Source organism: Perca fluviatilis, chromosome 12 (genome assembly GCF_010015445.1).
Source record: "Perca fluviatilis chromosome 12, GENO_Pfluv_1.0, whole genome shotgun sequence".
In the NCBI taxonomy this organism is placed as follows: domain Eukaryota; kingdom Metazoa; phylum Chordata; class Actinopteri; order Perciformes; family Percidae; genus Perca; species Perca fluviatilis.
This window is the reverse complement of record NC_053123.1, coordinates 25876770-25891130: the sequence shown is the minus strand read 5'-3', so window position 1 is coordinate 25891130 and position 14361 is coordinate 25876770. Positions and strand designations below refer to the sequence as shown.

The 14361-nt window shown below is 39.4% G+C and overlaps 1 protein-coding gene across 12 annotated transcripts in view; it reads right to left on the bottom strand.

Annotated features, from left to right (window-relative positions):
* Nucleotides 1-14361, bottom strand: part of LOC120569244 (mitogen-activated protein kinase kinase kinase kinase 4-like) — a 113814-nt gene that overhangs the window by 57342 nt on the left and 42111 nt on the right. For all 12 annotated transcript variants that reach the window (XM_039817043.1, XM_039817044.1, XM_039817048.1 and 9 more), the window contains exon 3: nt 3759-3815. In XM_039817043.1, the coding sequence (XP_039672977.1) occupies nt 3759-3815 (57 nt within the window). The remainder of the gene's footprint in view (nt 1-3758; nt 3816-14361) is intronic.

Sequence of the window (14361 nt, the reverse complement as noted above, 5' to 3'; positions counted from 1 at the left end):
AGTATCTCCCTCCTCAGCCTCTCTCCCCCACTCTGGATATTGAACAGGAAGTGGATTGTGGGTCAGAGTACACACACACACACACACACACACACACACACACACACACACACACACACACACACACACACACACACACACACACACACACACACACACACACACACACACACACACACACACACACACACACACACACACACACACACACACACAACTAGATGTGTTGTTTTGCATCTGTGACACGTCCGTGTATAAAAGCTCCCTTCATAGGTCTCAAACACACCCAAATAAACATTGCGTGGCATTGGTGTGTAAACGTGAATATCTCAAGCTTTCTCTACTCAACTGTCACTCTTGGCGAGCATCCAGACAAACTCACAATGTTTATTTTAGAAAACGGCTGAACCATGTGGAAAAGGACCACTATAAACATTTCGGAAGGTTAAAAAAAAAAAAAAAAAAAAGAACCACCATGTCTTGAATATTCCCTACACGTGTGTTTCTCTTCAGTCATTCTGCTCGTATGAATACATAAACATATTCCCATCAAATGTCCCTGATCCTTCATGTCCTCTCTTTAATCTGCACATTTGGAAATTGAGATTTGTGGCTGCAGGCTGCAGTGAGAGCTACACTACTCTATTTCATCAGGAACTAGGACTTCCAAAATGTTACCTGCCATAGTGACAGCTAAAGCAAACAAACTAATCATCATAGAGGATACTGAATTATTTAAACCTTTCTTTAGTATATTCAATGAAGGTGGAAAAAGCTTTTAAAGTGTCTATAATCAATATTCCTACATACAGTAGGTCACTTCACTTCTTGTATGTGAAAGTTGCCGCCCATAGTGACGATCCATTGCTTAGATTCTGTGCCGGTACTCCTGCCTGCTTCTCCAAACTGGGGGCGTGCCGATGGACATCTACTGTAGGTAATGCCCTATGGATAAGTACTTCATACAACCCCACTTCAAAAGATCCAAACTGTCCCTTTAATAAAGGATTTATTTCCCTGACACACTCAAACTGCTGTGGTCATTCTTTCCTTTAGGGGTGTGTCAGACTGCAGCCACAGAAAACCATGAGGGGTGTGAAAAGGGGGAAAAGACTGCAGAGGTGACAAATATTCAATAGTCTAAAAATAAAGTGCTGCAAAGAGGAAGAATACAAAACACTATTCAAAACATGCCAAAATGTCCCGTCAACCTTTTTAAGGGTGGTTGTTTTTAAAATAGAAGTGGTTCCATTAGTCTCTATTGACAGTAAACAGAAGATAAATAGGGGACACAAGATGCTTAAAGGGAGATTCTATTACACAAAATTAGGTTTACTTCTCTCTCATTTTTACTTGTGAAATATTGGCTACTTTCAGCTTTTCAGGCCTCTTTACCTTTACTTTAGCCCCCAGCAGGTGGTTATAGTTGTTAAGAAATACATGAATAAACACTACATACTGTATCTGCTTACAATGTTTCTAAACTGCTTATAAATGCTAAATAGGGGGGCATTTAAGGAAAGTGTTACCTAAAAATCCTTCAAATGAAACAATGTGAAAAGGAAAAATGTCTACAATAAGGCATTAGGGGTCTCAAGTAGGCTTTGCTTCATGGGGTAACTTGTAGCCTTGACATGATTAGCCAATCCCAATTGATCTGAAACCCTATTAAGACATCATTATTATGACACTACTGAACTACATCTGCATTTTAATTCCATCCAAACTGATATCTCAGACACTGTTGCAGGCCTTACTGCAACCAAAGATTTTCTTTTTTATAAATGGGACCTTACATACCTCATCCTAAAAATGGGACTTCATGTGAAGTATTAGGGTTTTAGACATACAGCTAAAGGCCGACAGTACAATCCTCTTCAGTGTAACTGTTGACCCAGATTAAAGGATTTTATGTTGAAGATACACTCATTCCTCTTCAAGGCGCCTGGGCAGGAAGTGGTCAAGTGACCTCAAATATGTGTTTGGGAATATTTTTCCCATTGTCCCAGTTAGTTATTTATTCAATGATGACTAATACAAAAGGAAAGAAAAAAGCATTCACTTCCACCCCCATCGACACAATGAGATGCAGTTTTATAAGACATTTCTGCATGTGTACACACAAAGAAACACTGGCTCCAATTACACAGACAGAAACAGCACTCTGAGTCCTAACTTAATTTTGCGGAAACTGCCGATCATGCACCCATGGGCACGCACGCACACATGCACTATTTTTGGAGAGAAAACATTGACATGAGGGAGCAGAGCGGCGAGAGAGAGAGGGAGGGGAGTGAGAGAAACGGTTTTGTTGTTAACCGTTATATTGAATGCCTGAGTCAAGAATTAGAACTGATTTAGTCCGACAGATGCAATCAAACTAAATTTGGGATCAATTCCAAATCTGCAAACGCTGCATGCTGCTAAGGTGAGTCTGGTAACTGCTCCAGCTATGTATTAGTCTCACCTCATGCATCTTTCATGCATCTATCCCATTTTACAATATTTACAGTAAGTCTCTTTTCAAAGTGGAAATATTTGAATATATTTGAAAGCTGTGTAAAACCAAACTAACATCTCTCAAACAACTGAGGCAACAGAAGAAGCATGTTACTTCATGAACCATTACTTATAACAGAAAGAGAACTAGCTTTTTCTACAGAATTCAACAATCCTGCAAAAGTGCAGCCGCAGTTTAACCAGCATGCAGTTAAAAAAAGAGACTTCTACACTGACAACAATAAGCGAGTTTCTATCCAGCTGAGTGGAAATGCTGAAAAGTTATAATATTGAGGTGTTTTTTAAGTGGCAAAGTTGGTGTGTCTAAAAAAGAAAAAAGCAATAAATCATGCCGTACATAAATTTCCACTGAATTTTGTGCTCCGCTGAAGAGACTAAAATCGGCAGCAGACAGAACATCAGATCTTTGTGGAGCGATAAGGAGACTGTAACCTTCCTTAAGTACTACATCAAACAAACATAAATGCCATATTTCCATCACGTTTTCTACATCGTTTTTCACCATTTGAGGTTTGACTACAGCTCGTTTAATTCTCTCGGTGTGTCCACTTTTTCTGCAATGCTTTAAAAGGTCCCATGGCATGAAAATGTCACTTTATGAGGTTTTTTAACATTAATATGCATTCCCACAGCCTGTCTATGGTCCCCCAGTGGCTAGAAATGGTGATAGGTGTAAACGAAGCCCTGGGTATCCTGCTCTGCCTTTGAGAAAATGAAAGCTCAGATGGGCCGATCTGGAATCTTCTCCTTATGAGGTCATAAGAAGCAAGGTTACCTCCCCTTTCTCTGCTTTGCCCGCCCAGAGAATTTGGCCCACCCATGAGAGAGAGACATCATGGCTTTCAAATCGAGCAAAGTGGCAGTTGGTCAAGGCCACAACCCCGCCCTCTACCTTGCCGACCCCCCCTCCCTCCCTCCTCCTCAATAGCTACAGACACAGAAATGGCACATCCTAAGGAAAGCTCATTGTGGGACTGGCTCTACTTGCTGTAATTCTGTACCAAGGCTGAATTTCGGGAAAGAGACTTCAGATACAGTATTAGGGGACCACTAAGGTCTATATAAAAGCATCCAAAGAGCACCATGTCATGGGACCTTTAATGGCATCCACCTGGAGAATAAGCACCACCAGCTGCTTATCTCGATGCACTCAACTACCAATATTTAAATCTTCACGAGATTTGGATGGAAACCGGGCGAATAAAAACAAAATATTAAAAGAAGGTGTGTTTACTGACCTCAGTGACGTCCATAACCTTGATGGCCGCCAGTTGTCCCGTCTTGACATGTCGGCCCTGGAGAGAAAAGCACAAGAGAGAACAGATAAGGGAAATGTAAACTTTTTAGCAGCCTGCACAGCAGTCTATAAGACATTTTCAATGGAATTCTATTGCTAGGCAACAGCCTGGCCCCTAGTTAACTTCCTGTCAGTTAATGTCATTCACATACACTGCAACAGGAAATCAACTTGGGGCCATTTACAATGTTTATGTTTACAACTGTGAAATGGTCTATAGTCATTTATGTGACTATTGTTAAAGTATAAACAGTCAATTATATGACAATGTTATATTTCTTTTTTTCCCAGTGTTGGTAAAAGAAGCCAAAAAAAAGACAGCACAGACAAGCACATGGCCGTGCAATCAAAAAGCTTTCCAGATGAGCTGAGTAAACATACACTGCGATTCAGTTGGTCATAAAAACAAAAACCACATTCATTACAAGTTATTTGCCTCTACAATAGCGTGGAAAACTACCGGCCATAGTCCAGACCTTCAGCATTCCTCAACAAACTGAACAGTGTTATAAATGTATGGGATCGTGCAAGAAATTAAAACATAACTCTACTCTTTTTTAGGCACAGAGTGAACATCAAAACCCAAGTTAATGAGAAAGCCCATTTTCACTCTACAGTATCACCTGACAGGTTCAGTTACCACTGTGGGTTAACAACGTAAGCTCAAATGTTTTCACAGACGGAGAACCAGAGAGGAAATACTTAACTGATATAGAGAGAAAGTGTGAGTCTAAGTCTGTGCAACTTTTATGTCTGCATCAAGTTTGTAGCTTATGTCTGACTCTGTGCATGTGTTTCTGAACATGATCCGGTTTCCTTTGTGTGGAACAGGACTGAGACACCTGAGCCACCGGCCCCCGATCCTGAATGAGTTAGCGCAGTCCACAGTTTGAGTGATGAGGGATTAACCCATTTAAGTTTAACCAAAGGGGACGTGCGTGTGCGTGTGGCGTGCGCGTGTGTGGAGGCGGGGTTGGTGAAAAGGTCAAGGCTGATCGAGAGAGCAAACTGCAAAACATGACAAGGGAGCAAATCTCTGCTTGTACCTTACTGCGGGAATTACAAAACTCATTAGAAGTAACAAGCACAAAGACAATTAAAGACATAGCTAAGATGTTGCAAGAGGTGATGAGAGGTTAGTCAGAAATATGAATCTGGCAGTAGAGTACAAAGGGAGAGGAGTGTAGATACTGAGAGAAATTTGAAGAATAGCACAACTCAACAAAGTGTAGGTGGGCTGATAATGTTGAACATATCAGCTATAAAAAACAAAGGGAAAGGAGTGACAGTTTAGGGAGTGGACAAACTGGAGTGAAGGGGAGAGGAGAGGAAAGATAAACCGAGCTGTTTCAGTGCTTTTTAGGAGACTAAAAAATAACAAGGGACAGTGACAGAGTACCTGCATGGGAAAGTGGTTTTTAAATGGACAAAATAAAGGCATATTACATAAACAACCCATTCAAGACACATTAGGCAACTACCTGTCAGGCTGCAAACAGCAGACAGACAAAGTTAGCAACTACCTAGCAATGATAGTGGAGCATTTAGCAGCTAAAGAGCCATATGGAGAGTGAACTTTGGACCTAGATTCATCAGGTGGCCAGAAACACCACTTTAAATGAATGATAATGTTTGTTATTATCTGCCAGATGTGTTATGTCAGTCTCCTGAAAAAAACAAATGAAGTATTCACTATTTAGCTTAATGACTACCTGACTGTTTTTTTAAAACTGGCAAAAGTCTTCAAAAGTCAGTTGGTTATACTTAAACTGTGGAGATGCTTTTCAGCCACAGCAAGCCAACGTAAGCCGACCTCCATCAGCCTCCATTAAACTCTGTAGCAATGCTGAGTCAGCCGTTTCTAACTCACAACACACACAAACAGGAACGTATTTCTGGCATACTAATGCAAACACACACAAACTCACCAGCACTAATAAATGCACTTACCACTTACATTTATACACAAAATGTATATGAACTCTGACATTTCCCCCAGCTTACTCAGTCTGACCTCACTAACTTTTTCTCTGTTTATTTATAATCTCACTCTCACACAGAGGAAATATGCATGCACTTATGGTGTTACTGTCTGCGCGCGCACACACGCACAATCTTTTTGAATCATTTAGACAGCGTCTTGTTGATTATTTCTTTTCACTAAAGGAAAAATGGCCAATATTTCCCAATGTGATTGGAAACTGAGAGGATGCAGTAAAAATTGCAAACTGTCAGAACGCACACCTACACCTACACACACAGCGACACACATTGGTCACGAGTGGTTGATTTTCACTTCAAGGACTCTTGTGTGCTTGATATTCATTCATCACTGTCTGTCATGATGTCACTGGTGTTCATACAGCAGCTTCTGTACGTTATATTAGTCTCAGTGTGTGTGTGTGTGTGTGTGTGTGTGTGTGTGTGTGAGAGAGAGAGAGAGAGAAAGGTGACCTCAGAACGCACACTGTAATAATTACAGAATCCCCCCCTCCCTCCCAACCGTCGACACACACAGACAGGCACACAACAGTTAAAAGATGACATCATCTTCTTCTCTGGTTCCTTTGTTCGGAAACAAAACACACACACACAGCCATTTTGGACACATAAAATAAAAAGGTAAAAGACAGGGGGCGGTTCATCAGTCAGTCCGAAGATTTATTAAATTGACATTATTCGGCTGCTTTTTGTAGCTTTAAGGACAATTCCAGGATATTTTCTACAATCTGGGTTTTATTTTCACCGTTTTGCCGATTAGATGTACGACAGGCAATGTGAACCGATCGGGACCACAACTTTTTCTTTATATCAACTGTAGCCAGCAATAGCAACCAGAAGTTAAAAGACAAAACCGGACGTTGAACAAACAAAAACAAAGAAATGGGTCAAAAGAAAAAGAAAATTAGCAGGTAGACATTGCTTCATTTTGGGGTCACAAGCCAAAACAAATCAACCACTGATCTTGGTATTTGAAGGAGAAATGGACACCAATGCCGTGTTCTGTTTACCTGGGAACTCGCATTTTACGAGGTCAAAGTCGGAAACACGCCCCCTGACCTCGTATTTACGAGCTCGGAACTTGTACAACCTCGCAGTACCCAGAGTTCAAAATCCAACATGGCTGCCCCCTGTATCAACAGTTGTGAAAGCTGCAGTAACATACAGTTATAAGCACTTCTGTCTCATTTGTGTCACTAAATCGTTCACACAGGCATGTCCAACTTCTATCTGTGGACATGTTACGCTGTTTGCATGCACAAAAACAGCGTAATGCGTTGTTATCAACTGGTTGCTAACAATAGCTAACCGGGCTAGAGCTAATGAAAACAATGAAAATCCGACTTTTAAATAGAACGCATTCAACTCAGGTATGACGTCATTCCCAGTTGCAGCTTCCGAGTTCCGAGGTAAATAGAACGTGGCACAAGTGCACCTTAAATGTTACAACCTGTCTGACAACTTGTGTTCCTGCACTGTTAAGACTCCCTGTTAGTATCCTTACATCAGTCATTTTAGCTAAGATTTAAGCAATGTCTGGGTTTTTTCACTACTTTGGATTTTTAGATACTGTACATTATGTATCGTCTTAAATGGTGTGGATGCTTGATTTTCCATTAAGATTTCAAACTTTCCAATTGTCAAGTGAGTGCTTGGTCCAGAGAAAACTAGACTCATTAGTGATGGCTCAACATCTCACCTTAACCAGACATTATCCAGGGGGATAAGTTCTTCACTGAAGCCACATTTCATGATTCCAAGAATTAATATAAAAGCAAAAATGGAAATAAAAGCAGCTGTTCTATTTACAGTACAACTGCATGACTGGATAAACCGAAGATCTAGGAGATTTAAAACTTCACTTTTCTCCCCCCCAAGTCCTTGTACATACATGGATGTAGATAATGCAGTTATTGAAACTCTCTGTTAGCACCTCCCCGCTGGCTCCACGCTCCATTCATACATGATATCATACTGCGGTCATCCGACTCTCCCATGACTAGCACCATGATCCATCCTCACCGTGCTTGGTCAAGTCTCTGTGTGGGACGTTAGGACCGGAGTCTCCCTTAATAATGGAAAAGCCTGGAGGGCCCGGGGGGTGGGAGGCCATCCGTTTTGGTTTCAGTGCAGACTTTTTAGGCTCACATGGTCTCAACACATTTCTTTCAGATGCCCTTGAGGCAAAGTCAGTATTTCAGGGGGGGACTTTACTTCTTTACACCATGGCTGAGATAACAATACAGCCTTGGTTTATGCTCATGTGGATTTTTGAAGCCTGATCACAGTTATTTTGTCAGCTAAAATCCCTGAAAACTGTTGTTTTAGGATATTATATATCATCTTTAAATTCAAATTTACAAAGATTGAATAATCCACTGTATTCAGCTTTAACTCATCATGGGAGACCAAAACTCTCCACGGATTCAATTGTTTTAGTGTCAACAATCTATATATTTTGCAGACAAGTCCTTCTCAGACAGCAAGACTTTTATTTGAAATTGTGGTCAAGACCACAAAGTTTGTAAATATGCCAAATAAGTGAGGTTGGTGAAATATGTATAAAAATAGGCAAAAGACATTTGATGGAATATTTAAAAAAGGACCTTAAAAACATATTCCAGTTGATAAAGCTTCAGAACAGCACTGGAACCTGCAGCTGCAGAATATGTAACGGTGTACGCATTTAAAATACAGTTGCATTAACGATAAGATAATACTATAAAATCTCAGAAAATAGTGAAACATGTGAATCACAGTCTCACTGAGCCCAATGAGACATATTCACTAGGGCTGCAACTGAAAGATTATTTTCATTATCAAGAAATTTACAAATTACTTTTTTAGTTCATCAATTAATCGATGCTTAAAGCCCAAGGTGATGTCTTTAAATTGCTTGTTTTGTCCAGCCAGCAGATTTTTACAATCACATTAAACAGAAAATCCTCACATTTGAGAATAAATGTCTGCATTTTTGCTTAATAAAAAATTATAACAAATTGATCTATTTATAAAAATAAAAAAGCAGTGAATGTTTATGTTTAATAAGATGGAATCAGAGAATCTTTACCATTTTTTTCTTGATAAATGAAACTATTAAATCGACTATCAAATTGTTGCCAGTTAAGTTTTCGTTAATTCATGTTCAGGGTATTCCAAGTTGAAATGTCTTCCTCCATCAGAGCAAGATGACAGGGAGAAATATATGATAAATGGATGTAAAGTCTTAACCACTTTCTGGACCGATGCTCAGAACAGATGCTCAGTCAGCAGACTGTCGGGTTGCTCTGAGCTCGAAGAGGTCACGTGTGTGGGTGCTGAAGAATTGATACACTCAGGGAGCGTTTTTCTTCAGAGACTCTGCTTTGGTTTCAGGGCATCACTGACTCACCCCCTTCCTCCCCCCTGGCAGCCAACAGTCACTTTAATCAGCCACTGTTTGCCAACACTGCACGGCCCGTTGCTCCCCACAGATCACCAGCTTCACTGATGTCACTTTTTTTACACTCACACTTTTTATCAACTGCTGACTGCAGGGTTTTATTTTGCTGAGCTGGCTGGACAAAGATACTTATGTATATCAGTTTTGTATAAAATTTAATGATTTTTTCTAATACAGTACGTTAAAAAGGTACAATATAGTGGCTGGGTTAGCTCAGTTGGTAGAGCAGGTGCACTTATGTAGAGGTTTACTCCTTGGCGCAGCAGCCGCGGGTTCGACTCTGACCTGCGGCCCTTTGCTGCGTGCCATTACCTCTCTCTCTACTTTTTCATGTCTTCATCTGTTCTATGAAAATAAAAAAGGCTAAAATAGCCACATACAAAAAAAAAAAATCTTTAAAAAAAAAAGGTACAATATCTGATAATTACTAGGGCTGAAACGATTCCTCGAGTAACTCGAATAATTTGATTACTAAAAATCCTCGATGCAAAATGATTTGCCTTGAAGCTTCGTTTAAATCATGTTACCAGCGTTGCATCACTCATGATGTTTCCGCACGGATGATTATTACTGTCGCACACCGGGCTGGCGCTGCTGGCGACACATGCCATGAAGACTGATTACAAAATGAAGAAAGAGCGTAAGGGGCTAAGAGAAGAGACAGAAAGTGTCCAAAGTTTGGAATCAGTTCAAACATAATTAAAACGAAAACTCTGTACAGTGAGTCTACTGCAAAATTTAACTATTACCACCTTAAGAATATATCAAGGGTTAAAGGACTTATGTCTCAGCAGGATTTGGAAAAACTTGTCCATGCTTTTATTTTCAGTAGACTTGACAACTGTAACGGTGTCCTTACAGGTCTCCCTAAAAAATCTATCAGTCAGCTGCAGCTGATTCAGAACACTGCTGCTGCAGTCCTCACTAAGACCAAGAAAGTGGATCACATCACTCCCGTTCTGAAGTCTTTACATTGGCTTCCAGTGCCTCAAAGAACAGATTTCAAAATACTTCTGCTGGTTATATAGATCACTAAACGGTTTAGGGCCAAAATACATTTCGGATCTGCTTGTGAACTATGAACCAGCCAGACCTCTCAGATCATCTGGGACAGGTTTGCTTGTCATCCCCAGAATCAGAACCAAAAAGGGGGAAACCGCTTTCAGTTTCTATGCTCCACATATCTGGAACAAACTTCCAGTAAATTGTAGGTCGGCACCAACTCTCAGCTCTTTTAAATCAAGGCTGAAGACCTCTCTTTTTGACATTGCCTTTTTTTTTATTCATTGTACTGCACTGTGAATTTTATTCCTGTATTCTATCAGTTTTTAATTTTGTATTCATTTCTAACTGTGTTTTAATGTTTTATGTAAAGCACTTTGAATTGCACTGTTGCTGAAATGTGCTATATAAATAAAATTGCCTTGCCTAGCTTACCACAATAATAGCACAACGTCAATGCTTCAGCATCTCAACAGAAAACATTGAGTCTAACTTAATCCTCCATTCCACGAAGCGGACCCGACAAAAGTAAATCACAGAGTCGTATGGACGATGAAACTACACCAAACACAACAACTACCAAAAACAAAGACAAGAAAATGCGTAGTGGTGACCACGATCTGATCTAAAGAGCCAACTTGTTGACTATCCCTTCTGAAAAACAGCTGACTGTTGCGCACCATTTTCTCTCACTCTTCACGGAGAAACAGCTGATCAACGATCTACTAGCATAAGTGTAACAGAGCTGTGTAGCATTGTAATCAAATATATAAATGAAAATAGGTTGAGTATAACTAATATTTACATATAGGCCTATATACAGATCAGTCTCAGGTCGAAACTTGTAGTTCTGAAAGTTAAGTTTAGTTTAGTTTATTTGTTTATCTCGAACAAACAACAATGTTGCAAAACATAAAAACATAAGATAAAACACAAACAATCAGAATCTAACAAAAACAACAACAGAAAAAGAAAACAAAGTAAAATAGATATGCAAATATAGCATACAATATTTCAGTCTTACAGTAATTTACAACAAGACAATAATATACAACAATACCATTTAAATTACAAATTACAATCCTCTGTTTCAGTTTATTCTTTTCTGTATTGATCAAGTAATGATGTCTTTAATCTATTTTTGAACTGAATGATATTATGGCTCTGTTTGATATCATTGTTCAGTCCATTCCATAAGGTCACCCCACAAACTGAAACACACAGGCTTTTAACAGTAGTTTGCACAAGTGGTTGCTTAAACATACAATGACCTCTTAGATGATATCCCCCATTTCTTTAATTAAACATTGCACATATGTTAAAAAGGTAAATTATTTTCTTTAACTTTAAACATAAATTGAGCAGTTTTAAATGTAACAATGTCCATAAATTTCAGCAAATGTGAATTAAAGAACAAATGATTAGTGTGTTCATAATACCCGATGTGATTTATTATCCTAATTGCTCTTTTTTGCAATGCACAAATTTTTTTCAAGTTGCTTCCAACTTATAACATATATGGTACAATAAGGGTGCAGTACAGAGTATGTAATGTATTTTTGTTCAAGATGTATCTAGTTTTACTCAATATACCAATACTCCTGGCCATCTTTGTGGACAAATATTTAATGTGTGGCTTCCAGCAGAGTTTATGGTCAAGAACAACACCCAGAAATTTATTTTCGTAGACTCTTTCAATTGTTTCATTATCAATTACTATTTTAACATCTCTATTTATAGTACGATTTCCAAATATTATGAATTTAGTTTTGTTCAAGTTTAAAGATAACTTATTTGAATCAAACCATAGTTTTAATTTATTCATTTCATTAGTGACCATTTCCAGCGTCTGCTGCAAGTTATCCCCACAACCAAAAATATTTGTGTCATCTGCAAAAATAGTAAATTTTAGTACATGTGATGATTTACAAATATCATTAAGTAAAGGATAAACAATTTGGGGCCTAAAACTGACCCCTGTGGAACTCCACAGGAAATATTGAGACTCGTTGACCGGTGATTACCCATTTGAACAAACTGACTCCTGTTTTCAATATAGTTTTTTATCCAGTTAAAGGCCACACCTCTTACGGTAGGTTTCCACACAGCGAAATTTTGCTTTGCTCTCATTGAGGTTGAATGGAGACGAAATTCGCCCTGATTCAGCGAGATGAGAGCGAATCGCCGAGGGGAGCGAAATAAAGTTGACGAAAGTTTAACTTTATTCAAATGAGGACCACTCGAGAACCAATCAGGTCCGCGTGTTTGTGTTTATAGGCGCGGGTTACAAAAAAAGTCTGACCAAGATGGCGGAGGTCATCAGCGCAGTATCATGAAAATTTTGATGTGATTAAAATGTTTCTACACGAACATCGGTACTTCTATCAACACGAATTGTGTTTTATATGACACACAAACTTAATTAGGGCACATACACCACTAAATAGATCACTGTATATGTTAGTTTAAACACTTGACTTTCTAAGCAACGGCTCGTCCCGCTCGCGCTGCATGTTCGGACATTGGATTTCATTGTAGCCTAGCCAGGTAGCTAGCTAGCTAGGCTACTTGTGCATTTGTTTGATTACATGTTTTATTGGCAAACATTGACGCTTGTAGCAACACGGATTGTTGTTTATATGTCACACGAACTTAAACAGGGCGAACACACACCACCAAATAGACCACTGGAGATAGTTTAAACACTCAAAATGATTCAGCTAGCCGACAGGTCACCCGCTAGCATGTTCGGACATTGCATTTCATTGTAAGCATAGCAAGGCAGCTAGGCTACATAGCCAGGTTACCAGAGCATTTATGAGCTAACATTTTACCGATGGTTTGCTGCTGTGCATTTTTACCGCCCTGTCTTCTGCCAGCCCGGGACATTTAAAAAAATGTTGCGGTCTTGCGTGTTGTTTTCGCGACCACGCCCCCCGAGGCAAACTTTCGCTGGCCGAAATTCGCGAGGTGTTTCGCTGTGTGGAACCCTACCGTTATGCCATACCTTTCCAATTTTTTTAACATGATTTTGTGATCAACAGTATCAAAAGCTTTTTTTAAATCTATGAAAACCCCCACTGCATAGTTTTTATTTTCAATACAATTTGATAATCTTTCAACTAACTCAATAAGTGCCATATACGTTGATCTACCAGATCGGAATCCATACTGACTGTCAATTAGTAAATTGTTTTTATCAATGAAGTTATCTAGCCTTTTGACAAATAGTTTTTCAAGTATTTTTGAGAACTGTGAAAGCAGAGATATTGGTCTATAATTATTGAAAATATGTGAGTCACCAGATTTATACAATGGGATGACTTTAGCTACTTTCATCTTATCAGAAAATACTCCTGTTTTAAATGATATATATATATATATATATGATAGTGGGTCAACAATCCCGTCTATTAAGTTGCACAACTTAAAGGTCCCATGGCATGAAAATTTTACTTTATGAGGTTTTTTAATATTAGTTCCCCCAGCCTTCCTATGGTCCCCAATTGGCTTGAAATGGTGATAGTTGTAAACTGAGCCCTGGGTATCCTGCTCTGCCTTTGAGAAAATGAAAGCTCAGATGAGCTGTTCTGGAATCTTGCTTGTTATGAGGTCATAACAAGGGAGGTTACCTCCCCTTTCTCTGCTTTGCCCGCCCAGAGAATTTGGCCCAGCCATGAGAGGGATACATCATGGCTTTCAAACGAGAAAAGTGGCAGTTGGTCAAGGCCACACCCTCCACCTTGCCCCGCCCTCTCTCCTCCTCAATAGCTACAGACACAGAAATGGCACATCCTAAGGAAAGCTCATTGTGGGACTGGCTCTAGTGGCTGTAATTCTGCACCAAGGCTGAATTTAGGGAAAGAGACTTCAGATACAGTATTAGGGGACCACTAAGGCCTATATAAAAGAGACTTCAGATACAGTATTAGGGGACCACTAAGGCGTATATAAAAGAGACTTTAGATTCAGTATTAAGGGACCACTAAGGCCTATATAAAGCATCCAAAGAGCACCATGTCATGGGACCTTTAAGGTAATGTTCATGTATGTTTAATGTATGCCTTAGTTTGAGGTTGTTATTGCATTTCAGAAAATG